Consider the following 24,015-nt stretch of genomic DNA (forward strand, 5'->3'; position numbering starts at 1 on the left):
GAAGAAGGGTTCCAGAAGGGAACTTGCTGTTATTTGGTGGTCAAGATGCGTGCTTTCATCGCTTGTCACGCTGTGCAGGTGAGCCGGCTTCTACAGGCACTTCACACATTCACTTGCAGACTTCCATCTATTCTCTTGGGGATGACTGAGCGAGAGGCTATTCTTCGACTGAGACTTACAAATCCTTGATCAATAAAGGTAAATTCTATCGAGAAAATTCTCTAATTATTAATTACAAAGACAAGAACTTCAAGTAAGACTCAGTCTTCAAGTTGTAATGGAGTGACATGGCTCAGTGCCTCCTCTCTTACAATCACAGGGGCCAAAACTAACTCTATCGAGGCTGGAGGCCTATAGATAACTTGTAAACTACCTACTGTAAGGAAGTCTCATACTTACGTGCCACCACCTCCTTGATCCCGCGGCCGAAATCGGGAACATGATATGATGCTTCTTTTGTATGGATGCTCTGAATGCGATGCTTCCGGATTCCATTCGCTGTAAGAAGTTGACTAAGCCGCTCTGACCAACCACTGCCACCCCTCGAATATTACGCCAACCTCACTGAAGCCAGGCGCTGCGCTTAGATTGGGTGTATCGCGACACGTTCAGGAGACTTTGCCTCGATTCAGGCCTAACTTTACCCATAGCAGTCACATATCCATTAAGGGGAACCCTGAAAACGTATGATCAAAATAGAAATATTTTCTATCAGCCTGCCAATCCGGATAAAGGAAAAGCGCATGTCAAATGAGACCGCCAGCATATTGCAGCACACATCTAGTCTAAGATACAGAAGAAAGCAACATGACAAACTATACTAGACAAAGGAAAGTCTAAAGCAGTAAATCGAGGTCTTAAGACACTCGGGAGTAGAAATGAAAGCCAAAATAGAACAAGAGAAGAGAAGAGAAGAGAAGAGAGACACGAAAGGGAGGGTGATACTGGCATCTAGCAACACCAGATGAGATAGCATCCTCTGGGATATTTGGGGAAATTGAAAGCATCAATAAAAGAAATGAAAATAACTGAAGACAGAAGAAAGTTCCATATCCCAACATAAACAAGGCAAAGGTTAGACGATCGCCACCAGATCATCGCAAAAGAGATTCATGAGAGCCATGAAAACAATAAGGCCGTGCTCATTCACTGCCATCAAGACGCCGCCTATCTCCCTTGGACAACAGTGCCAGAGGCATCTACTGTTTCCCATGATTTTGTCTATACCGTTATGGTGCACTGCTGTATATCATAACCAGCTGCTGTCGATGCTGTCGTCTGATTGGGCATTGCTCAATATGAGCTCTGCTGATCAACTCAAAAGCGTCTGGCTATGTGATCAAGTCTCTTGAAGCCAGGCCATGATGTGTCCGCCACCCCAACTCGTAGGCGGCAATCTATTCATTTCGCTCCTTTCCCACCTCTTGATATGCCCGCGACTCCTCGTTCATTATGAAGTTGCTGTAGCGTTCAAGACGTTATTTCTACTTTCCACCGAGTGGGAGAGTAAAAGCGGAACAGCATGTAGAGCTGTAATAATGATTGCATTCGATGCAGGCCTCCCCATTTGTGAAGCTGTTGACATCACCACATTTGGAACATGTCCACATGTATTTGACACCTTGTGTAGGCATGATGGTAGGGTTTTCAGTGGTAGATAAACAAAAGGTCGAGTAGTCTTTGAACTGCAAGTTTGCTGCCGTTTAAAAGCTTGAGAGTTGTTGAGGAAGCCAACGAAAGCCGTCGAGATCATCCTTTAAGTATCCAGCATCAACCATTAAGTCCAATACTAGACCCAACAATACTAGTCATAAAGGAATACAAGACCTCAGTGAGGCGATTGTGGTTTCCCACAGACACCACTTGATGGCCAAAACAAACAAGCCCCATGATTGGAACTCCCACGTTGACATGGTTCAGAGTCAAAGAGACTAATAAGTCTTCGCATCGGAGCAATCAGTTACACTCGTATATGATTGAAATTGTCATAGTCGTCTATCGTGTGACTGTGTGACATAGCGGTTGAGAATCGCAAAGCTTCAAAAGGGGTTGTTTAATAGGGGGTTTGAGAAAGTTTCAACCCTCGAGCGTATAATTTGATTGCCGTGACCCTGACTCACTAACCATATGTCTGGCCAGCTTCCAAAGGACTGGACGAGAATAGTTGCCATCGGCTCGGACTTTGCTGCGCACTTGGGCACTGCCCAAGGAAGACATGAGAATCGTGGTCGAGAGTAGCTTCGCCTCAGTCGACATCGCTCGTAGGAAATCAATGATAGTCGGATGCTTGAGAAAAGGGGTGCGCTTGTCACTGAGGCGAGCCATTGTTGGCATTATCTATGATCACATGGTGAATCTGAGGCAAGCCTCTAGAAGGGGTCTAGAAACCGCACATTTTGAATCGAGATGACTTACATGCCTCAACCACAAACTGGCAGGAATACCTTGCTAGCTGCTTTCAACTCCCACTTAGCTTCTAAATGGCCTTGGGTAAATGCCATGGGCATTGTAAATGGAGTTGTCGGATATCGCAATTGCGAGTGAACGTCGTAGACCAGTCTTTCAAAGCCCCACCTGAATGTTAGTGTCTGCTAAGCCCCTGGAGCTTAATAGTTAGCGACAACAACAACAACAACGACGGAGACTTGAAACTCGTTCCCCCAAGGGGAATGCCTCTCAGCACCATCGACAGGGCTTGGGCCTTGGGATTGCGCATGTTTGCGGTAAGGTAGCGTGCGTGTGAAGTGTAAGTTGGAAACCAGGGCGGGGTTGCCGTTCTTTCGTAAGAGCGGGGGCCTTCGCTTTGGAATACCTAGCCGAGGGGTGTTGGACTAACCGTCAGGGTCGAAATCACGGTATAGTCGCAAGCATTAACAAATCCAACTCAGCAGGGCGGAGAAATGCGACAGGGACAAGCCCAAACAAAGAGATTGAAGTTTGGGGGAATGAGGCTCTGCGCCGGCCGACATCGGATGAACAGTTGAGCGTCGATACCGTTTGTTGTAGGCATGTGACGAAAGCCTGGTTCAAAGTGCAAACTCCTTTATGCAATGTCATTCTTTGTGTGCATGTTAGCATAACCTATTCATCCGGGTACATGAATAAGGCCGAAGAATAACATGCCTCACTAATTTCCCAGGTACCTTTGCCAAGCACTTGAAAGTACAAAGGTACGTTTATAGGACTTTGGGCGTGGGTCGCCAAATGGTTCTGATATCGCCAAACGAGGCAAGCAAACACCTAGGCTAAGCACCCGACCTAGACTGCAAAATAGAGAGTTAGAGATAGTCAGATTTGATGTTCTGGTTGTTCTTTGAGGGCCACGATTTAAAGGGAAAATACCGAGATAGTGCAGCTTTGACTCACCAAGCTTCCACAGCATCCACCCACATGTCTCGATATGAGAACTTTAATATAGAAAGAATACTTGTATCTATATTGGATCGTCAGTTATCGTCAAAAAGAAACTGCTTCGATGATATCGACTTACAATTTGTCACTACATGGGGAGGAAACAATGATTCGCTTGCTCAAGTTGCATTGCAAGCCTCTAGGCCTCAGATAGTCACACAGAGCAAGTGCGAGCAAACTGAAAGGACACGAAAGGACAGTTGTATGCAAGAATCAAAGTAGGCTCCGGGCAGAACTGAGAAAGACGGAGGACGGAGGACGGAGGAACGAGCTTATATGTTTCTTTGAGAGACTGCCTTGCCCCCACTTCATGGTAATATGCACCCGCGTTAGGAGCCTGGGAGATAGTGCAAGTATAAAAAGACATACCAACAGCCTGCCTGTATTGTGTGCAAACATATAGCTAACGTGAAAATACCCAAGTGTCATAAGGAGCCGCATGCTTTGCTGAGCGCTGTTTCTTGGAAATTTTGTATAACGCTGCGCTGTGTGATAAGCAAACCAGCACGAGCGTGCAACCGTGGAGTTGGAAGTCTATCGAGCTTGAAACAGAGTTTTCTCAATAAACCCGGTGATCAAACCACAGCATCCATAAGGCTCTCGTTTTATGTATCTTGTGTGCTGCTGAGAAAAATGGTGATCGTAGACGGGCGCAGGCGCTTTGGTGTATGGGCTGATGAAAGCTCACACACGCTTATTGAGCCTTGGCGAGGCCATGCTATATGCAAAAGCGGTTTGGACGATCTTCGAAGTAGGTGAGAACGGTTTCTGCAAAGATGGGACGTTGTTTTTCGTGATCTTTTTCTGTTTTTTTGCACTGATGCAAAGACGTTTGTAGGGTCGACGTCGTGACCCTTAGCAGGTGAAATCTACGCCCATTTGCGAAGCAAGATGACGGATGAAGGACAAGGTAGATTATGGACTCAGGCACCCTGAAGAAGGATTGGGAGCTCACTTGATGCCTGACATCAAATGCATGGCTTCCTTGGTTCTAAGGTGTAGCACCAGTCCCGTTGTAGCCTCCTCAGGCTTTGCATAAGGTACTGCATCGTGACCAATAACACAAGCTTCGGAATCAGCAAGAGCATTGCTGAAGGATTCTTTGGCTCACATGCCATAAATGTTAGAGGCATAAACCTTGTGGCATGATAACCGAGGCGATCTGTGGCATTTCTTTAATTAAGGGGTCCCTGCTCTGCCTTGTCCTGGACAAGCGCCTATAGGTAAGAAGTTGTCGGGCCTCAAGTCAGCAATAGACTCCTCGAATCCTCTCAAAATTTCAGGATAGAAATCCTCACTACCTTATATCTAGTCTTGGTGTGTGCGTGGACTCTACGAGCTGACGAGTCGCTGAGGAGTTCTCGAAGGCTTAGCCCTCCTTTTGAAAGCCAGCAGATCCTCTGGCAGCTCAAATATTTGATAGTCTAAAAATAGACTCAATGGTAGCACATCACAAAGACGACAGCCCTCATTTGAACTAGATTGTAAATGTAGTGAATAGAATCTGCAGTTGGTGTAGGAGTTCTGCATATAAGGCGGACTTGAGGCAGATTGTGCGCCATTGGTTTGATTTGGGGCTTTCGCAAATGCTTCGAAGCCATCTAAAGAGTAGGGATCCCTGAATAGCGGCTTCTGGAGGAGACAATGACAGCCATTCAATTACAGTATGAAGCTTTGTTATTACGATGCAACGAAATGAAGATTTATTGGTTTGTTGGTTGTGTTGTTGGTTGATGCTCAATTCGGCTGAGAACAAAGGCATTGGGATGGATCCATTGAAGAGGGCGGCAGAGACAGTGGGGGTTATGGACCTCAGAATTAGATCCATGGATGTGAGTCGCCAACACTCCAAGTCAGTCCCATAAGAGACATTCCTAATGATGGTCTGGGTCTTGGTATAAGTAGCTCGAGAATCCTATCATTTTTAAGTAGGCGTTTAGTTACGTACATGTTTCTCTGTCACGTTGCTGATAATTTGTCAAAGGTACGGACTTGACCATTCAACATTTTAAATGTCAGTCATTGGTACTTTGTACCATAATTCTGGTTTTCTGAAAAAACCTAAATAATTATTCAAAAATTCTTATTGGGTCCTATTTAGTGAATTACCTATCAGCAAGTAAAATATCTTGTGGTGCGTCGCCCCATGTAAATAGATTCGAGAGTACTCCGTATCGAAGTCCAAGTCGACAATTGCACAGCAACAACGTTGGAAGGGCACGCTATAACACACATGTGACAGAAACTTGAAGTATAATTATAGAAAGTATAAGTATTGCACACGCTGTTCCTTTGGGTGTATGAGACTTTTCCATTTCTGTAACCAAAATCTGTCGACGATTATATATCGATCGAATCTACCAACCTCGGAGCCTTCCATCTAGCATTTCCTGATTGGGTAGTTACACAGTGTGTTCTGAGAAATGACAGCGATGGAAAGCACGGTGGTGACCCACCCGGACGAGTCGGACTTGGCGGACTTGGCCCGACCTGGTATTGTTACTACAGCGGAAACTGCCAATGCCGCAGCACAAACAACAGAAGATGAGATCATTACTCGTCCACGATCAGCTCGCACACACTCACATTCTTCACTCTCTGTAATCACCGGGATAGAGCCGTCCGCGAGCCCTCGCTCCAGTCATTCGTCGAATTGGTCCTCCCCATGGAGCGATGAGATGCCAGAACCCTCAACCAGCAAACGCCGTTCCACGCGATGGATCGCGCGCGGGCTTCCTCTGCTGATGCTGGCACTCGTGGCTTACGCGACCTACGATATCATTGTCTACTGCTGCGGTGAGCTCTGTCTTGCTGTGCTGCTGCTTATTGAACATTTGCTGACAATTAATAGTCCAGGACTTCATGCAAAAAAGGGGCAAGACGGCAGTCGGCGTTGTTCTAATTGCATTGTATTCTATCCTCCTCCTTCTCATGGTCGCAGCCTACATACGATGCTACGTAACGATTCAATTCAACCCTGGCTTTGTGCCATGGACAGCCGAAAGGGAAGCCCTCGAGCAGGAGCGTAATCAACGAGCGAGCAACGGAGCCGACGTCGAGATACGATCTTGGGCACCTCGAGACGACGAACCCGACAGCCCCGGTCTTGAGTCGTTCTACAGCAAAGATATCTTTGTTTGCGAACTCGATGGTTTCCCTAAGTGGTGCTCCGATTGCAGAAACTGGAAGCCTGACCGGGCGCATCATTCTACCGAGTATGATTATTGCGTGTACAAGATGGACCATGTCTGTCCCTGGATGGGCGGCATCATCTCGGAAACTTGTGAGTGTTAGCCCTGAGGAAACCTTGTGCAGTAACTAATGCTTCAGCAGCCTTTAACTTTTTTATACAATTTTGCTTCTACTGTGCTTGTTTTTGCATAATCATTGTTTCCACCAATGGCTACCTTACCAGCCTACGCCTACAAGAAGCCAAAAGTATTGACGCGCGACTCATTGTTGCTCTGGCACTTGGTGGTCTTTTCGGCTTGTTCTCCATAACCATGACAGTCACGGCTTTAAGATTTGCTTTTCAAAACATCACCAATGTCGATATGTACAAGAAGAACCAGATCTTTCGACTGGCAGTTCGGATTCCGACAGACACCCCACCGAATGATCGATTCAACACCATCACTTACCCACTGGAAAGACCCGGAGAGGGTCCTAGGGCTCCAGATGCAGCTCACACCAGTGGAATGACACAAGCGAATGGCGCTGCGTCCGCACGAGCAAGCGCAATGGCGGCTAGAGACCAACAAGCTAGGCGGACATTCGCCATCCTCCAGGCAGAACCTGGAGAGAACCCATGGCACTTGGGTTACCTGCAAAACTTCAAATCAGTCATGGGAGACTCGATCATCGAGTGGTTTCTACCCATCCGCCACTCGCCCTGTAGCCGCCATGATAGCATGGTGAGCGACTACAAGTTTGGGCCACTGGTGGAGGAATTGAAAAGACGGTATGGGCTTGAGGGGAGCGACCCCGAGAAGAGGGCAGCGGCTATGACTTCGAATTAGATACCCAAAGAGTTGCACAAAGACTTATATCATTTGTTATAGGGCAAGAGGCGGAAAAGGACAGTAGCGGTATACGTAATGTTTAAAGACTAGAACTAGTTGGTATAGTCCAGCTTAGCCACCACAATAAGCGCAAAGACTTGTGTGTTTTTCTTATGTTTTAATCAGGATCGGTTACTTAGACACGCACCTGGACTCGACAAAGGCCACTGGGCCTTGCTTGAATAGCGTAGGTGTTACTAGCAGCTTTAGAAATCGTGCGTGGAGGACCACGTAGGTACAGACTTTACTATTGTCAACGCTAAATAGAGGGTTCACCCGACAAGCATCACTTTCCAAAGACAGGCTTGCCCAGCCGGTTCGTTCATATATTGTGCAGTAACTTGAGTAGTCTCGAGGCAAAAAGAGATGTCGAATATCGCAAAAAACATACAACACCGGGGATTCGCTGGTCGTCACCGACCCAACTACTAATCCGGCGCTTCGCAGCTTGACGATGGGAGAGCGGACGGGATCCCGTATTCTCTACGAGCTTTGGTCGTATGTACCTGAAGAGGTGGTGGCGAGGCTCATATCTTTGCGCTGGGGATGGGATAGGTGGTTGTGAAGGAGAACTATGAAGAGCCAGATGAGCACTCCTCTGAGATCCAAGTCACTAAGAGGGTCAAGTCATTTAGGCAGTGCCACTTGAAGAGGGGAGGGGAAATGCCCTGTGCCACGGTGGGTTGTGATGCAGGTTGAAGCCATCGTGGCCCGCATGCTCTAGGGTGGCTTTTCACGGATCGGGTGGTTTTCTTGACACTCGGCAACCAAAGAACCTTCTGTACATATCATCTTACTTAAGACTTGTAATTTCGCTGAAACATGCGTAAGTTTATGGAGGAGGAATTCTTTTGAAGTCTTGCTGAAATCTGCAATTTCTGGCCCAACATCCCATTTAAATGTATGACGTGCATGTTTCTGCACTGTCAAGTGTACGACCTCGATAACGCCAGACAACACAATCATCAAAGCAGGCATTTATCATAGCGAGACTCGTTTCTTTCATAGAGAAAACAGCTGAGATATCCTACTAAAACCATCGTCTTGTAAATGAACGGCAACTAAGGACAAGAAGGGAACGACGTTCGAAAGTGGATCTTGCTCTGTGAAGGAGTTGAATGGCACTGGCGCGGACCTATCACATCTCGCGTTCCTCCTTCCATTCACCACGTCTATCTTCGTCTTTAAGCTCACGACTCCTCGTAGGAGCATATCTCAATTCTCTCAATTCTCTCAAGAAACTCAGCCCCAACTTGTGAAGAGCTTGCGAAGAGAGCGACATTGTCGCATTGTTTGTGGCGTTCGCGGACACGAGAAATTCTCCGTGAAGAGAGACATCGACCGCCTGCATTACCAACGCCTTGCAGTAGCCGCACAATACGAATGCATTTTTCACCGTCAAGAAAGCCCTAAAATATCGAAGCCTCACATTTTATGTCTTCGTCACCGCTACACAGGCCTCTCGGGGCTTCGTCACCACTGCTTGAAGGAGGCCGGCGGCGTTCCCAGTTCACGTATCGCCAATTCTCACAGCTTGCTTCGTCCAACACTTCGAACCCGCTGCGCGTCATTGCCCACATTGACCTCGACGCCTTTTATGCGCAGTGCGAGACGGTTAGACTTGGTATTCCAGAGGACAAGCCGTTAGCTGTTCAACAATGGTGAGCACAAATGCATTTCCTATTTCCCGAGTCCCTACCAAGGTCAAGCCCTGATTTTCCTGCACTCTCACACTCCTCATGGAACACAAGGTGTTGTCTCTCTTCTCCGATTCCTCAAATCCTCTGTTGGACTGAGAATCGAGTCTGTTGCTCGATCCTTCTCTTTAGATGCAGCAGTGATTGGACAGTAGCAATTAGTTTTCGCTGAGGCTTGCATCGTGTTACTCTCAACCTTGCGAGATGGATCGTCACCAAGTATCTTCATGCTTATTGCCATGACCGTTCATTGTTCGCGGAATAGAGAATGATCCTTCTCAGAATCTCTGAAAAGCTGTAGAGCATGGAAATACGAGTCAACAATTCACTTCACAGCCTCCAAGAACATTCTCAGGCGAACCCTCGAAAACTCATATGTTAATTCTCCGAAGATCGTGACCTCCTGACCCAGGTTGTGTAACACTTGATCCTTGTCGCTCCGCTGTTCTTGGCCACGATTGTATGATGGCAGGCAAAGTTGTCACGATTACATCCATAGACGGTAGTCTTCCATAGCCATGGAAATGAAAGCCTCGTTTTGCCACGCTGGGGTTTATGTTCAGTCCAGGAGCTCTGTTCTCCCCAGTCACCACCAGAGCGTTACTCCTAATATCATGATTCTCCAACCCACTTTCGAGTCTCTGACATTCCAACAGGCAAGGTCTCATCGCAGTCAACTATCCTGCACGCGAGTTTGGTATTGGACGCCATTGCAATGTCGAAGAAGCAAAAAAGTTGTGCCCTGAACTTACCGTCCAGCACGTAGCTACATGGAGAGAAGGCGACGACAAGTGGGCATATCGTGAGGATGCCGCCGCCCACATAGCAACAGATAAGGTTTCACTTGATCACTATCGCCTTCAGTCTCGGAAGATCTTAGCATGTATCAAAGAGGCTCTGCCGCTTGATCTCCAGAAGGTGGAAAAAGCAAGTATTGATGAGGTCTTCCTCGATCTATCGAGCCAAACCCACCTGATCCTTCTGGAGCGCTTTCCAGAATTATCAAACCCGCCCCCCTATGACGACCCTACTGAGAACCTTCCCTTGCCATCCATTGCCGCGCTCGACTGGCAGACCGATGCTTTGATTGATCTGGATGAGGAACAGGAAACAGTCGATCCAGATTGGGATGATGTAGCAATCCTCATCGGATCTGAGATCGTTCGCAAAGTCAGGGCCGAAGTTCGACAGAAGTTGGGATACACGTGCTCAGCTGGAGTAGCAAGCAACAAGCTTCTCAGTAAGTTGGGTTCGGCATACAAGAAACCAAACAAACAGACTGTTGTACGCAACAGAGCTGTGTCTGCTTTTATGGCTGGCTTCAAAATCACCAAACTTCGAAACTTGGGTGGCAAACTCGGAGAGCAGATAGTATCGACATTCAACACAGAGAGCGTCATTGAATTGTTGGATGTTCCTTTGGCAACTATGAAAACAAAGCTTGGCCATGATACAGGTTTTTGGATATATAATACCATCCGAGGTATTGATACAAGCGAGGTCAATTCAAGAACACAGATCAAGTCGATGCTGTCGGCTAAGTCTTTTCGTCCAACTATCAACTCTTCAGAACAAGCAACGCGATGGCTGAGAATCTTTGCAGCTGACATATTCGCTCGCCTCGTTGAGGAGGGAGTTCTGGAAAACAAGAGACGACCGAGGACGATGAACTTACATCATCGCCATGAGGGACAAGTGAGATCGCGGTCGGGACCCATCCCCCAAGGCAGAATCATAGACGAAGGCAGTCTTTTCGAATTGGCTAAAGACCTCCTTTTGCAGATAATCGCAGAAGGGAGAGGAGTCTGGCCTTGTGCAAACTTGAGTCTCAGCGTAGCAGGCTTTGAAGACGGCGTCAAAGGTAACATGGGCATCGGCGCATTTCTTGTCAGGGGGGAAGAGGCAGAATCTCTTCGATCGTCGATTCCCGATAACCGTCAATCTTCTACTGGACCAGAACCCTCCGCGAAGAAACGCCGCGTCGAGGATGGTGGCATTCAGCGGTTCTTCTCCAAGCGACCCTCCACTGATCACGAAAGAACCTCCCTAACCGACTCACATACTCACGGGGAAGACTCCAAAGCTGGCTCTTTGCCATCAGATCCCACCCAAAAGACCCTCAGTTTCGCTACTAAGTATGATAGTGAGGCCCGCCATGAATCCGACCTTGCCATGCATGAGTCTCAGGCATCACCGTGGCATGAAAGCGCCTTCGATGTGCAAGTGGATCAAAAACAGCATTCATTGACCGATGTTGTATGTTCTCGCTGCAAGGCCAGCTTCGCGGACCCGGAAGCGCTCCAAAACCATAGAGATTGGCATATGGCCAAAGATCTACAAGACGCAGAACGTGTCAAGCCGACATTCGCTGAACGACAACCTGCTGCACGCAACTCTGCGCAAAAGACGCAAGGAACCACTTCAAGAAGGAGCCGGGGAGGCAAACTCGAGCAAGGTCAAAGTCGGCTCAAATTTGGTTGAACAGAAAGTGATTACTATGCGGTTTCTCGCCCGAGCTTTTTGAAGGTTTGTGTTGCAATTGCTCACGCTCACTTTGCGTTATCGTCAACAAAAGGTCACAGCACGATGGCAGGAGGTAACTCGATGCACCGGCATCAGCTTAGACTTGGGCTTTGCCGCAAGAAGACGACATGTTACATTGGCTGTTATCACCATTCTGCTCAGCATACACGAGACTTGGACTTGTTTGTACAGCCGTGGCTGTGCGATAATCCACTTTTCGTTGGCGTTCTGAAACCCTTTGAAGAAAGAGGCAGATGCACAGTTCAGGGAACATGCAGATTCTTGGTCACACAAGTCTGTCAAAACAACCGAAGCGTCTTGACAGGTCGGTAAGGCTGCGAACAGCCGAAGCGCCCATCAGGGGGATCAACAAAGTATCAAGGCTTTCGTGCTCTCACGCACGCGTCTCATCCTAAATCAACGGAGAGGCCGGAAGCATGTTAATAAAACCACAGTCTGCTGATGGAGGTACAGAAACTATCAAAGTCAATGACAAAATGTACGACTTCGTGGGATGCCAAGACGTTGACAAGTTTGGGTCAAATTTCCCCGGATGATTGGACAGCAAGGCTTGGGCACCGAACACATGGACCTGCGGGCAGAGGGTTGGGCTTCAATTGGTGCAGGCATTGCTACCCAACCCACCCTCCAAAGCGCAGCCGAAAAGCCAACCGCCAGCCACTCAAAGACTCAAACCGGGAATAGGCCTCAAATGCAGCTGCGGTATTGTTGGAATATCGCAACATCTGACAAGCATCCCGCTGTGGAAACACGTTGCCTATCATTTGTGGGCGTTAAAGGTTGCAATTCACGGTCAGCGACAACGACTGGGACATGGCATGGAGAAACAAGGAGACACAGGAGTAAGGATGCCCAACGTCCCGAGACAGTTGGGCGAGACCAAATATTGCAGCTGCAACGGAATAGAGGCACAGCTTTCCTTGCGATAGGTGACGAAGAGCTGAGAAGAGTTACGACCAGCTCCATCTATCTACGTGTCGCTTAGAGTTGAGGAGCGATAGTGAATCTGCACATATCGGGAGTATTGAATACTTGACGAGAGATATAAAGCAGCAGTGTGAGGTGTATGATGAGTTGAGGCGATGGCACATATTGTGGCCGCTCATTCTTCTCGTCCACTCTCGTTCTTCTGTCACTTCGACAAGGTAGCCTCGTTCTTACAGATCACGGCACTTCCCTGGAAAAGAAAAACAAAACCCCAAGTTGGAAAGCAAGACGTCATAGTACCCCCATCATTATTTCTCTTCGCGTCTACAACTTACCTCACGGCACTACAGTACTAGTCTCGCCAACAAGCGCTGATCTCTTGAAAGAAAACAAAGTTTGATGTCGCCTATTCGAGTTTCGTACGAGGTATCTCAGCTCCGCTTGAGGGCGATCGTAACTTAGAGACGGCGTACCGCCATCATTATCCTACCACAGACGGGGAAGAAGGCTCGAGTGGTCGTTGGGCATCGTCAAAACAAGGGATAGCCTTGTACGCGAGATACAGAGAGATATTGGAAGAGTCATCTGCCGCGCATGCTATTGATATCTGCAACTTGTTTGGTTGTCACCAGCTGTCCCCAAAGGACCCAGACATTCTGCGTTGCCAGCACAGACAAGGTCGTGATCCGTTTCGATCTTTGATCCGGACCGCGACGGGTTCGATCTTAATAAACGACAGGTTGAATCGTTTCTACATGTTCAATTTTCGAGAATTGATATTTCAATCAAAATACCCCATAACTGACGCAATTTCGCTATCTTTGGAACAAACAAGGGACAAGCCACGTTGCGACCCGGACGACGAGACATCTGCACTTCCTTAATGGGATAAGACAGGAAAGGTGGCTTACAGCGCACCTGTCACACCACACGAGGGGTACATCACGGTGCAAAACCTCAGTTGACAGGATAGATGCTAAGTCCTAGGTACGGGACTTTGAACAGTTTCGCAGAAATACGACAAGCCTTGTCGCGGTGTTAAAAGTCGATTGACAACAAGCGGCGTTCGCCGTGACAGCCACCGCAATCATTGATCATTCAGCATACGGTGGGCTGCGCTGTGACTCGCCAGCCGGAAACCGCTTGGTCGCAGAGTCACAAGAAAGTCGGGAGCTGAATTTGGGAGAGGGATTGAAACCCAGAGATTCTCAACCGACAAACAGAGGGTTTAGCCCAGCCTCTCGCGGTGCCCAAGTGTCGCCAGTCACCGCTAAAGTCAAAGCCCAACCTCGAGACCAGGACCCAGGCGGGCAAGGCAGAGGACGCGCTGTAGAGCAAGCTCTGCAAACCCAAGAGGTGCCAACCGCATCTGGCTTCGGTAACGTCCAACGGTCCACCAAAATAGGTCGCCACTGGACGCAGGGTTGTTGGCAGCACGGAACAGACAAGGAGCAGGCTAGCCAGGATCAGGATCAGTATCAGGGCACCCACGCACGAGGCCAGCGCCAGTTGCAGATCCCGCAGCTTGGTGTTGGGCTCGGTCAAGGAGGGAGACAAGCGTCCGGCACGGATAGTCCCAGGGAAGAATCAGTCATCACGTTGACAGCCCAGCCTGAAGAGGGAAGTTCCTCATCAATAGACGAGATTTTAGCAGAGTCTGCGTTTTGTCTCGAACAGCCGGGAGACCCCAGCTTATACTATCTTGGCTTACTGCAAAATCAGAACCAGCTCCACCACAAAAACCACAACGCCCAACAGTATCAGGGTTTTGTGGGCGACGACCCATCAATATCAAGTCATCAGCAACCTCAACCTTCCGGGTTTGGTTATCAGCATCAGCATAACCAACCTCCTGCATGCTCATCGCCACCATTCTCATTTTCTTTCCCCCCTCCAGCACCTCCATCATCAGCACCAGCAACGTCTGTCTTTGGACTGGCCCCTCCTCCTCCTCTGCCTTCTCCTGCATCTCCACCAAGACCACCGCCGAGACGACGCTTCCAGCCAACTACGTCTCGCCGTCAGCAAAACCTGTCCCACTGCCGGTCAAATTCCAATCTGAGCTCGAGCTCCAGTGTCAGCACTGGTGCCAGCAGACGTCTTCTGGCCTCTCGGTCTCCTGCAAGTCACTCTGCCAGTGGGAAATCCCCTCGTCAGCGCCTAGCATCAGCACCACCATTACCACAGCCAATAGACAGTGCAGACCCACAGGATACGCCCACCGCCCACCACCGCCATTCGCCTTTTCTTCCTCCTCATCCTCACCTGCCCGCTTCTTCTCTTTCTGCCTGTTCTACCCTCTCAGCTCTCTCCACGTCGTCTCCCTCCTCCCCCATCTCCGGCTCTATCTCCTCTTCTCCCGCACTTCTGTCGACCTTCTCTTCCATCTCTTCTTCTTCCTCATCTCATCTTACCTCTTCGCCGGCCATATCCTCCCCACACATCAACAACATGTCGAGATCATCCCGGAACGCTGCCCCTACCACTTCTGGTACGGGACGACAAAACGAATACTTCGTGCCTCGCGATGGCATCGACCGCGAAGTCATCTCCGCCGACATCTGCCGCTATCTGGGCAACGATGCCCTCGTGCGTCCCGGTCATTACGAGGTACGCCATCTGCCTGATGAACCCCACTATCGCGATGAAACAATTGACTCACATTTCATGACAACAGAACCCTCAGACAGGCCAAGCCGTGCAAGGCTACTACATCACCGCTTACAGGAATCTTACAACTGTGAGTTTCTTCTCAACATTAATAACTACCTATCAGATACTAATGATGATACGCCAGGCTATGATTGAGGATCTAAAAGCAGACTCTGCTCGATGGGATAGTGAAAGGCGTGCGCAGACGTCGCGCAATACCTCTGGAGGTACTATTGCCTCGAGAAACGTTGGCGTACCGCCGAGACACTCATCTAACTCACCTGTAGTGCAATACCGCTACTCGGAGACGCACCAGTCGCGTCAGCACCACGGTCCTACCGAGGGCCCTTATCAGACCGACCCATACGCTCGTGACCCTGGCTTTGATGGTCCCAGATACCCAGGAACGGGTGCTCCCGGTTACACTGGAGCCGCTGGCTCATACGGCCAGTCCTACGGTGCCTCAAGTAGTGGTGCGTTTGCCGGTTATGCCCAAACCCAGCAATCTCCTCCCCCGGCGGATACAAGGTTCAGCTCTACTACCGCGGCCACCATGGATCCATCCTACCAGGCTTCCCAGAGCCCCTACGTGGCCGTCGGAACAAACCAACGCCCCAGAGGCGGATACGACCCTTACGCTAACCAGATGGCCACATCATCAGCTGCTGCTCAGCAGGCCTATGCCACTGCTGCTCCCACGCAACAAGGCTATACAGCCACTGCTTACCCATATTCAGGTCAGGCTCCTCCTGCGGGCTACGCGATGCAGCCCCAGGATCCCTTCTACGGTCGTGGTGCGTATAGCGGAGGCAACACCCGCGCGGCGGGTTTCCATATGGTCGAATTACTAACACTCAAGGTTTAGCAGGTCAATCAACAGCACAAGGATATACCCAGGCCACACAGTATGAAGAAACCCCCCGTACTCGCGCTTCCGCGACACCAACAAATACTCAAACAAATCCCAGTGGTACCTCCAGCAGCCGACGTAGTGAGCGAGAGAGCGACAGGCACAGCACAGACCGACACCACCGATCAAGCCGCCGGTAAAAGGTGTGTTTCCCGGAGGACCGAGGCCGGATCTTTGTGCCCTTCCCTTTCCTTGCCTGAACTTGACGAGGCACTCCGACCTCCTCGCGAGTGTGATGATTTCTGCATAATGACCGGGTTACATGGAGTACGGCTTATTTTCCTTGGATCGACCATTTCATCCTTTTCTGTTTCTTCCGGATATGATCCCCTTCAGAGGTTTCAGATTTCTTTTCTCTGGCTGGTGCCACCACCGAGTTGCAAGTTTGCATCTCAATAGGAGCTTCCTACTGGAAAGGTATCAAATTCCGCCCCTCTGGACGCTGATTCCGTCTTCTACAAACCTGGATCTCCCTTGGAGTCGATAATACCCCTGGACGTATCGTGCCAACTGTTATTGCTACCGATGATGCCCTGGATACACGAACTGGACCTTACGAGACGCATACCTGGGTGTCTTTTTTCTTTACTCTTTTTATGACGACATTGCATTGTGGATGGGCCTTTCCTGGATTGACGACCTCATCGACTATACACCATTATTTGCCTTAAGGATGAGACCATGCTGCATACGTTTTACACTGGGACACGGCGCTGAGTTGGAAAAAGGAAGGGAGCCATCCCTTACCAGGTGGATCTGGGGTGGTATCTCGATGTCATGACCTTGCTGTCCGGACGCACCCTCAGGGGGAGTATTCTGTTTTCCGTTCTTCCTGGATCTGGCTGGTTCTTGCTCTCGACTCCAATGTCTTTAGCTCCCGGATTCTTCGGTGTTTACCACCGTCGAGACGCGGTGTTTATCGGAATAATAATTGGCAGAGGCCGGCATCCGGACAGCAAGGTGAGTTCGAACGAGCTTGTATATATTAGCCAACCCTTTGAAAGGAATTTTTGCTTCCCCTCGCTTTCCCTCCTCTTCCCGTTTCTTTCCACTCAGGGACTTTCCATGGATATTCGTCTTGATATGAATCGCAAAGACACTGACTCGCCAGACTTGACTCAAGCAGCTAGGTGCACACATGAATTCCCTGGACTCAGATACCTCTTACTGGACTTCCTGGACATCTTGGACTCTGATCAACCACCTGGCAAATACCTCCCGCTTGACCAAGGAATGGACCCACTCCATGAGGATGTTTGCTTTTGCCTGGATCTCTTCCTACTCAAGCAATGTTTTGCTTTGGATCCTATGACCTGGACAACTTACCTCAGCCGAGGTTTGCTCATTCGTCACTGACGATACCGGTACTCATTTGCGTCTGCAATGAGTTGCCTGGGACACAAAGAAACAAAACAAGTATCTAAGCATACCATGCCAAAGGAGCCAAGGTAACATGCAAACAAGGTGATTCAATGACTACGAATCTGGATTCATTCTCGTTTCACATCACTGGATCGCAACTTGCTTCATTACTGTCTGCGACATAGGTCGCTTGTTGCCGTGGATTCTACTGAATCTACTCCTGTTTGCACCGCGGGCCGACTTCTTGAGTAACCTTTGGGATGAGTCAACTTGCTCAAGCCTGGATATTTGCTACACCCTGCTGGCCACATGGCAATTGTGAAAGTCGACAATTTAGAGCAACCTGGCGTGCGGATACCTTGATCCTGGACTCACTGTGTTGCATATGGAGTCAGTTATCGGAACGACATTTCGACCTTTCAATCAAGCACAGCGTGACTTCCGGAGCTGTACACGCATATATCACGACACTACTGGACTTTGATCAATACTGGAGAACCGGATCTTTTTTATGCGAATGATTGTGTGCTTGGTACTATGAGAGGAAGCCTGGTTGGTAGCATGGATGGCGCAGCAGGAGGATGAATTGAGGGTTTAGACGGGTTGGCTCTATGATCTACTTTTCTGTTCTTTTTCTAATCCTGGATCCCGTGGACACATCTCTTTTGACCGTTCTGTTGTTTGCGTCTGTCTTATATCCTATGGTTGTTGAATCATGATGGTGCTTTGGGAGAGATACAGGGAGTTTATGAGTCTTGTTTCTTATTCGCTTGGGGCGGAATGCTTGGAAGAGTTGAATCTCATGATTTATTATTGTTGCAAAAGTATGTTGAATGAATACAAGAGTTGGCCACATCACTATCAACATGTTTCTGTCTGCCGTACGTTCAAGTTAAGATCCCCCTCGAGCGAAACCACACGTCAAATTCCAGCATTTTGTTAAGCAATAAATAGATGTCTTCGCTGCCTCAAATATTTGCAGTAGTGTCGGTGCATCCGGCATACATCACTCACGGTCCAAAGCCGGGCGGCTCCTTCGTTGGTAGGGATGATACGAGTAGAGTCGTTGGTGAGTGCAGTGAGCTGTGTGATGATGTCTTGGAGGTTGATGGGCTCGAGAGGTAGGCTCCGACGGAGGCGGCTGGAGGAGGCCGTCCCCAAGCAGAGTATCGATCACAGAGAGGACCCAAAGCTCGCAGCGGCCCGGTCTGCCAGGAGCGTTGGCAGGCTCGTAAGGATCGAATAGTCTTGGGTGACTCTTGATCATAGCGCACGCATTGTCGAGTTCTTGGGACGCAATAGAGCCCACACATCTGCTATCATGAATGGTGCCGACCTGACCTAGAGTCTCGATGATATCGGAGACCAGAGTCATGGTAGGCTGTGGATCTTCAGGATTTGAAGATTCCAGAACATGGTAGAGATAGCCTGCCGGTCGCGGAGAGCTTGTTGGAATGAAGATCTTGTGAGTGCCAGGGGAGTGTTGAATATGAAAGACCTGATAGCGAGCTGGTTCGGGGGCTTGAGCTGGCGGATTGGCGACAGGATCAGGGCTGGAAGCCTGGGTAGAGTCGGAGCTGACTGGGAAGATCATTGTGACAAGATAAGTATTGGGTTAGGGTGAGTTTAGAATGTTTGGACAGGCACTGGATTGAGAAGTGCTTGTAAGTCTTTGTCCTGCCAAGTTGGCAGGAGATTGCCTCTCGATATGTAGGCTTATATATCAATTCTTGAGCAACAGCATCAACATTGGCCGTGAAAGCACGGCAGAGAGCTAGTTGACCAAGCCCTGTTGGTATCGTCTGGCAGGCTGTACGAACCCGTGCGTACTGTATTATCAGGGTGCTGCGAGAACCGGGTGGCTCAGTTTCGAAGGCTGCAGGCGTCCGTAGGCTAGGCCACAATAACCATGATGATCCGAGTCGGCCGTTTGTGGTGTTGATGCGGGACGTGGTCGATCATATTGTTTATCTCTGGGAATATACGCCGAAAACTGCTGTTTGGGTCAGCGAAAAGTGTATAAATTTGTCCGAAAGGTAAGCCCGCGGCATCGGGCGGGCAGTTGTGTAAGTTGTGTGATGAAGTCCAAGCCTATTGCTCGTCCCGAGGCTTGATAGAAGCTAGAGCTCTGTGACAGGACAGGAACCCAAGCACCTGCCCATAGCATGGAAGCCCCGGTCGAGTCGAGTTACGCATATGCTGCAGGTAAATCTCATAATAGATACTCGCATATCGAGCTAGCATGCTTGGACTGAAGACAAGATAGATTCTGCACTAGGTACAGGATCAAGCTGACGTGCACTGGAGGACAAGTGCAACCGCATGACAGAGCGGAGCGTTCAACATATCTAGCCTTGTATGGAAACTCGGCCTCCCTGTGCAATGAAGAGATAGTTCGCGGTGAAGTCGCTTGACACGATGGCGTCAAGGTCGGCACGATACGCTACGGCACGGTACGGTACGGTGTGGGAAGGCGAGTCGGGTGGCTGCGCAAGCTCAAACCAAACACAAGCCTGGCTTGTGGTGAGTGTTTGTTGTACCACGAGAGTTAGAAAGATAACAGCCCGCATTCTTGATGCTTTCATTTCTTGGATCTATCTTGCTGAGGTATTGACAAGATTCACACAGACTTAAGGATAGCAGTGATCACTAGCCCTTCATTCCTCATTCAGTCATCTAGGCCATGATTGTGAAAAGTGGTCCAGGTATTGTGCAAATGAGAATAGATAATTAGCAAATAACTGAAACATCTCTTTGAGAAAACCTACTGTCCCAAGAGCGATCACATCGTTCAGTATTTCGACAAAACCCTAGTATTTGTTTGCTTGGGTTTTTGCGATTGGTCATCTTCGTATGCGAGTATTCGGGCGTCAAACGCTTGCGCTTGATGAGCTGGCTGATTTCGAACACAGTGTTAGTATTATTTGTTCAACTCCATTGGAATAATCGGATATTACTTACTTGTTGGTCACTGTTCGAGGATTGCGGAAGGGGTAAGTGTTTTGGAAGCTATTTGATGCTGTATCCCGTGGGTCTTGTTGCTCAACATTGTGATTGAATAGTCCTTTTGTATTGTGATTTAGAGACTTGAATGAGGCGGCAAATGAGACGGGTTGCAAGGGTTTGTCTCTTGGATGACAACTTATGAAGCAGTGGAGATGATAGAAGTAAGAAGATGAGATGGATGGGTCGTGGCAGGAGAAAACAGTCAGAGAGAGGCTAAGGCACCTTCCATTACCTTGGACAGGTTGAATGCAGGTAAACGTCTTACAGAAAGCGCGAATTTAATGCAACAACCTTCCAATGTCATGGCCAGCTGCATCTCGCAGGAAGGAGCCATCGTTGGTGAAACTGCAACTACCCGTCACGATCTCCGCGTGACTGGAAACCCCCGTATTCGCACTTGCCACTACTATCCGGAGAAACTCGGTCAAGACGTCAGAAAATGGAAGGAGCTTAATGATGAAAGAATGACATGTTGTCGATGGAAAGCGGATGGGTCATGGATAAACAACATCACTAAAGGAGGGAGTAGTCGTACTGGGAGTTGTTGTCATAACATTAGGTACTAGGTAGATATAGTAAAAAGACATCATTCTGTAGAAACCAACCAACTTGGTCATTGATCTTCTCCATCATCTGAACAAGATGAAAGAAAAGCTTCCCATATGGAATCGTTGCAGAAGTGAAATGAGAGATAGCCATGACATCAAGACTTGAATTCCATCCCAATAATCTTCTTGATGCCGTTCCTCTTGGTGAGTAACCCGATTATACCCAATCTCGACTCTTCTCTCTTCCATCCCTCTTGCATCGGCAGCCTCTCTTCCTGCAAAAAGGCCCTGGCATAGTTGCATGGCACACTATCACCAGTTCCAATGACATTGAGAATCAGCGCAATCTCCGCACACGCAAGATCGTGTTCGAAAGACCCATATTGAAGACCCGGGTTATCCTCTCTCTGTCTGGCGATGCGCTTCTTGCGAAATTCCGCGAGGTCATTCGCGGTAAGAGTCTGACCATCCTTTGAACTCGCCAAGAGATCTTCGACAAGGTCTTTCTGAAGAGTGAGGTTATCACCTTGTTGATGATCCCGGCGGGTCAAAGATATATCGTGCTCAACTGTGTTGGGTAACCCAAGCTGGTCCAAGTTCAAAACCCTGTGACCCTCAGAGTCCAGCTGACCCGGCTTGCGCATACCAAATTTACCCAAAACAGACCAAGGGTCCCTGATAGTTTGCAAAATGGTTTGCAGAAGAGATTTTTTGACAACTGGGTCATCGTGAAATTTTGAAGGCGCACGTTCTTGAAAGATGGGGTTGGCAAAGGCGGCAGCGAGAGGCTTGGAGAGGCCAATTGCGTCCATGCCTGCGAGGACTTCTTCAACACGAACATTTCGGCCGTCGCGGGGAAGATAGCCATGATTCGCGAGAGAGTTTATCATCGGGCAGGGACCGCGTATGTCGTTTGGACCCGAAGGTGCATATGTCCCTTTTGTGAGTGGTTCTGAAGTTGAAGCCATATTAAGCACCAGTTATACGATGATTAGGAGAGTATGAATGAAAGAAGGCATTACGAGCATGTGATAGAAAGAGGGGAAATAAGATTCAATTATACAGTGTATAATGTCTTGCTTCCCTTCTGACCTTCAGCTCATGCTCGTCGAGCTGTTAGCCACTGATGTAGCAGCTGACAGACACTATTGTCGCTAACGGCTTCAGCCAGCCTCATTCTCATGGTGACCAACCTTAAGCATAAGCAGCTAAACAAGAGCTCTCTTTGGCTGGATACCGTAGCATTCGGCGCTTTGACTACGGCATCATCCATAGCAAACTCGATTAAGACACCCAATAAATAGCTGCCAACACTAGAGTGCAGGGACATTCTTCCCTCCAACTTGGACACTGGTGTACCCAGACAGTAAGAATCTACCACGATAATTTAGTAGGATACGACATCCTAGCTCCTGAAGTCGTATCCTTCGAGTGGTTGTCTTGAATTGCAGTGAGTAGGTAACACCATGCAAATATCCGAATACATCGGACATCAGATCATGGGACAACGAACATGAGAGGATTTGACCAAGTTTGACATACAAACCCAAATATTTATGGGCTCCTCAGTTTGAAACATGGCTTGCAGGTCAAGAGGTGTCAGGGATTGAGATGCAGATCAAGGTTTGTCTGCTTGCTGTGACTCAGTTGCTCTACTGGGAGGTTGTCACATCTGCGTGCTGCAGACACAAACGAGCATACATAACGAATTTCCGGGTGCAATTATAAGCAAAGAAATAAAACCCGAACAAGCTCTTGCTTCTTCGGTGGAATCACAGTGTGTTTTATTATTTGTAATAGATGACTGGTCAAGTTTACTGTGCAGTCACTGAGAACAACGTCGATTATAGACAAAATCTCCATGTGTTTCCTTTCCATGAGTCGTTTGACTCTAAGATATATCAGTTGCTGTGTCAAAACATTTTGTGCAGTAAAGCCAAGCAATTTACCAGCCAAGATTCTCCTATGGCAAAGTAGACACAAATCACAGCGTCGTCATCAGGATATGACTATAAATTCAGCACTCACCCCTCCTCTCTAACGCATTCTTCTCTCAATCCCACCATCAGCTCTCTCTCCCTCTATATATATACACATAGCGAAGACCATCAGTACGCAACTCGGAGTTGGGTCGGAGGGCCCCAGGATCGGTTCCAGACCAATACAGACTTTTGCCCGGTATTCCTCGATGACTATCATTATGTCTCGAACCATTTCTTTTCATCCGCTTTGGCTATTTGAGTCATAATATACTAGAATCAATCAAAGAGATACGCTGCTGAAAAAACCACTGGCTCTGCTCAAATGTCCTTATGAACTAGCACCAGCAGCTCCAAGCACTCTGATGAAGAAGTGCGATACTCGTAAGTCACCAGGCGAAGCTCCTGTTGCAACAACACATCAACGCCTCGCACAGAGACACCAAATGCAAATGTCCTTTTCAGGGGTGTACGGAAGAAGACAACAATTCATCCTCTGTTTCAAAGCACATAAAGAGATATCACAAAGGCGAGGAACTGCCATGCCCAGCACAAGGACTTGGTCCCCCACCTCAAGAGGTTACTGATTCTTGTGCATGGAAAGATAGATAAACCATTGTATTTGTGCAATGGAATGTGCAGAAGTCAAAGCTTATGTAAACATCTAAAATATCGTCAATGCCCTCAACACAGGATGCGAGAAGGCCTTTTTGACTTGAACTGCGGCGTCTGTTCTTTTCACCCCGTCTTCCTGGTCTGTTTCAAGACTCGCCTTATTCAAGCTTTTGATCAATTGAAGGCTGGGCTACCGTTCGATACTAGTCTTTCCATCATCAGAGACCTTCATTCTCTGCAGGAGATCATCGTGGTGGTCCAGATGGCAAATAGTGACTGGGGCATTAGTTCCTTCAAGCAGAA

At 48.5% G+C, this 24,015-nt stretch overlaps 9 protein-coding genes and 1 non-coding gene across 13 annotated transcripts; 4 read left to right on the plus strand and 6 right to left on the minus strand.

Annotated features, from left to right (window-relative positions):
- Positions 1 to 1,113: 1,113 nt before the first annotated feature.
- On the minus strand, positions 1,114 to 1,918 carry FOIG_11976 (uncharacterized protein). The gene has a single exon (XM_031212679.1). It carries the CDS (start codon positions 1,751 to 1,753, stop codon positions 1,451 to 1,453), a length of 303 nt encoding a protein of 100 aa, XP_031057557.1. The 5' UTR covers positions 1,754 to 1,918; the 3' UTR covers positions 1,114 to 1,450.
- A 78-nt stretch (positions 1,919 to 1,996) lies between these two features.
- FOIG_11977 (uncharacterized protein) lies at positions 1,997 to 3,436 on the minus strand. Of its 2 annotated transcripts, XM_031212681.1 has the most exons (3): positions 3,124 to 3,436; positions 2,394 to 3,058; positions 1,997 to 2,337 (listed from the first exon to the last, which is right to left on the minus strand). In XM_031212681.1, the coding sequence occupies exon 3, from the start codon at positions 2,332 to 2,334 to the stop codon at positions 2,077 to 2,079; it is 258 nt and encodes an 85-aa protein (XP_031057559.1). In that variant the 5' UTR covers positions 2,335 to 2,337; positions 2,394 to 3,058; positions 3,124 to 3,436; the 3' UTR covers positions 1,997 to 2,076. The 2 variants fall into 2 exon arrangements, with proteins under 2 accessions (XP_031057559.1, XP_031057558.1); XM_031212680.1 differs by having other exon boundaries at positions 1,997 to 3,058.
- FOIG_11978 (uncharacterized protein) lies at positions 3,072 to 4,385 on the plus strand. The gene has a single exon (XM_031212682.1). The coding sequence runs from the start codon at positions 3,298 to 3,300 to the stop codon at positions 3,631 to 3,633; it is 336 nt and encodes a 111-aa protein (XP_031057560.1). The 5' UTR covers positions 3,072 to 3,297; the 3' UTR covers positions 3,634 to 4,385.
- Positions 4,386 to 5,913: 1,528 nt separating this feature from the next.
- On the plus strand, positions 5,914 to 7,770 carry FOIG_11979 (uncharacterized protein). Of its 2 annotated transcripts, XM_031212683.1 has the most exons (3): positions 5,914 to 6,207; positions 6,263 to 6,694; positions 6,745 to 7,770. In XM_031212683.1, the coding sequence occupies exons 1-3, from the start codon at positions 6,090 to 6,092 to the stop codon at positions 7,428 to 7,430; spliced, it is 1,236 nt and encodes a 411-aa protein (XP_031057561.1). In that variant the 5' UTR covers positions 5,914 to 6,089; the 3' UTR covers positions 7,431 to 7,770. The 2 variants fall into 2 exon arrangements, with proteins under 2 accessions (XP_031057561.1, XP_031057562.1); XM_031212684.1 differs by having other exon boundaries at positions 5,914 to 6,694.
- Positions 7,771 to 7,856: 86 nt separating this feature from the next.
- Positions 7,857 to 7,972, minus strand: FOIG_11980. The gene has a single exon (XR_004093448.1). It is a non-coding gene; the product is annotated as a 5S ribosomal RNA (ribosomal RNA).
- Positions 7,973 to 8,906: 934 nt separating this feature from the next.
- FOIG_11981 (DNA polymerase eta subunit) lies at positions 8,907 to 11,650 on the plus strand (the record flags this gene model as incomplete). Its single annotated transcript, XM_031212685.1, has 2 exons — positions 8,907 to 9,133; positions 9,826 to 11,650. The coding sequence occupies 2 exons, from the start codon at positions 8,907 to 8,909 to the stop codon at positions 11,648 to 11,650; spliced, it is 2,052 nt and encodes a 683-aa protein (XP_031057563.1).
- A 1,280-nt stretch (positions 11,651 to 12,930) lies between these two features.
- FOIG_11982 (uncharacterized protein) lies at positions 12,931 to 14,707 on the minus strand. Its single transcript, XM_031212686.1, has 2 exons — positions 13,559 to 14,707; positions 12,931 to 13,510 (listed from the first exon to the last, which is right to left on the minus strand). Exon 1 carries the CDS (start codon positions 14,607 to 14,609, stop codon positions 14,235 to 14,237), a length of 375 nt encoding a protein of 124 aa, XP_031057564.1. The 5' UTR covers positions 14,610 to 14,707; the 3' UTR covers positions 12,931 to 13,510; positions 13,559 to 14,234.
- Positions 14,708 to 15,091: 384 nt separating this feature from the next.
- Positions 15,092 to 16,342, plus strand: FOIG_11983 (uncharacterized protein; the record flags this gene model as incomplete). Its single annotated transcript, XM_031212687.1, has 5 exons — positions 15,092 to 15,250; positions 15,318 to 15,380; positions 15,438 to 15,519; positions 15,580 to 16,086; positions 16,158 to 16,342. 5 exons carry the CDS (start codon positions 15,092 to 15,094, stop codon positions 16,340 to 16,342), a joined length of 996 nt encoding a protein of 331 aa, XP_031057565.1.
- Positions 16,343 to 18,292: 1,950 nt separating this feature from the next.
- On the minus strand, positions 18,293 to 20,997 carry FOIG_11984 (uncharacterized protein). 2 transcript variants are annotated; one of them, XM_031212689.1, is made up of 3 exons: positions 20,526 to 20,866; positions 20,189 to 20,460; positions 18,293 to 20,077 (listed from the first exon to the last, which is right to left on the minus strand). In XM_031212689.1, exon 3 carries the CDS (start codon positions 19,156 to 19,158, stop codon positions 18,571 to 18,573), a length of 588 nt encoding a protein of 195 aa, XP_031057567.1. In that variant the 5' UTR covers positions 19,159 to 20,077; positions 20,189 to 20,460; positions 20,526 to 20,866; the 3' UTR covers positions 18,293 to 18,570. The 2 variants fall into 2 exon arrangements, with proteins under 2 accessions (XP_031057567.1, XP_031057566.1); XM_031212688.1 differs by having other exon boundaries at positions 18,293 to 20,460; positions 20,526 to 20,997.
- A 98-nt stretch (positions 20,998 to 21,095) lies between these two features.
- On the minus strand, positions 21,096 to 22,262 carry FOIG_11985 (uncharacterized protein). Its single transcript, XM_031212690.1, has one exon. The coding sequence runs from the start codon at positions 22,084 to 22,086 to the stop codon at positions 21,274 to 21,276; it is 813 nt and encodes a 270-aa protein (XP_031057568.1). The 5' UTR covers positions 22,087 to 22,262; the 3' UTR covers positions 21,096 to 21,273.
- Positions 22,263 to 24,015: the final 1,753 nt, after the last annotated feature.

The sequence above is a fragment of the Fusarium odoratissimum genome, assembly GCF_000260195.1.
Source record: "Fusarium odoratissimum NRRL 54006 unplaced genomic scaffold supercont1.24, whole genome shotgun sequence".
NCBI classification, from domain to species: Eukaryota; Fungi; Ascomycota; class Sordariomycetes; order Hypocreales; family Nectriaceae; genus Fusarium; species Fusarium odoratissimum.

What these genes read in the sequence shown, in the direction of transcription:
- FOIG_11976 (XM_031212679.1), bottom strand. Translation starts at nt 1,753, where the DNA reads ATGATCTCGACGGCTTTCGTTGGCTTCCTCAACAACTCTCAAGCTTTT.
- FOIG_11977 (XM_031212681.1), bottom strand. Translation starts at nt 2,334, where the DNA reads ATGCCAACAATGGCTCGCCTCAGTGACAAGCGCACCCCTTTTCTCAAG.
- FOIG_11978 (XM_031212682.1), top strand. Translation starts at nt 3,298, where the DNA reads ATGTTCTGGTTGTTCTTTGAGGGCCACGATTTAAAGGGAAAATACCGA.
- FOIG_11979 (XM_031212683.1), top strand. Translation starts at nt 6,090, where the DNA reads ATGCCAGAACCCTCAACCAGCAAACGCCGTTCCACGCGATGGATCGCG. An exon ending in TATCATTGTCTACTGCTGCG is followed by an intron (nt 6,208 to 6,262) that starts GTGAGCTCTGTC and finishes GACAATTAATAG; the next exon opens with TCCAGGACTTCATGCAAAAA. An exon ending in CGGCATCATCTCGGAAACTT is followed by an intron (nt 6,695 to 6,744) that starts GTGAGTGTTAGC and finishes ATGCTTCAGCAG; the next exon opens with CCTTTAACTTTTTTATACAA.
- FOIG_11982 (XM_031212686.1), bottom strand. Translation starts at nt 14,609, where the DNA reads ATGCAGGAGAAGGCAGAGGAGGAGGAGGGGCCAGTCCAAAGACAGACG.
- FOIG_11984 (XM_031212688.1), bottom strand. Translation starts at nt 19,158, where the DNA reads ATGATCTTCCCAGTCAGCTCCGACTCTACCCAGGCTTCCAGCCCTGAT.
- FOIG_11985 (XM_031212690.1), bottom strand. Translation starts at nt 22,086, where the DNA reads ATGGCTTCAACTTCAGAACCACTCACAAAAGGGACATATGCACCTTCG.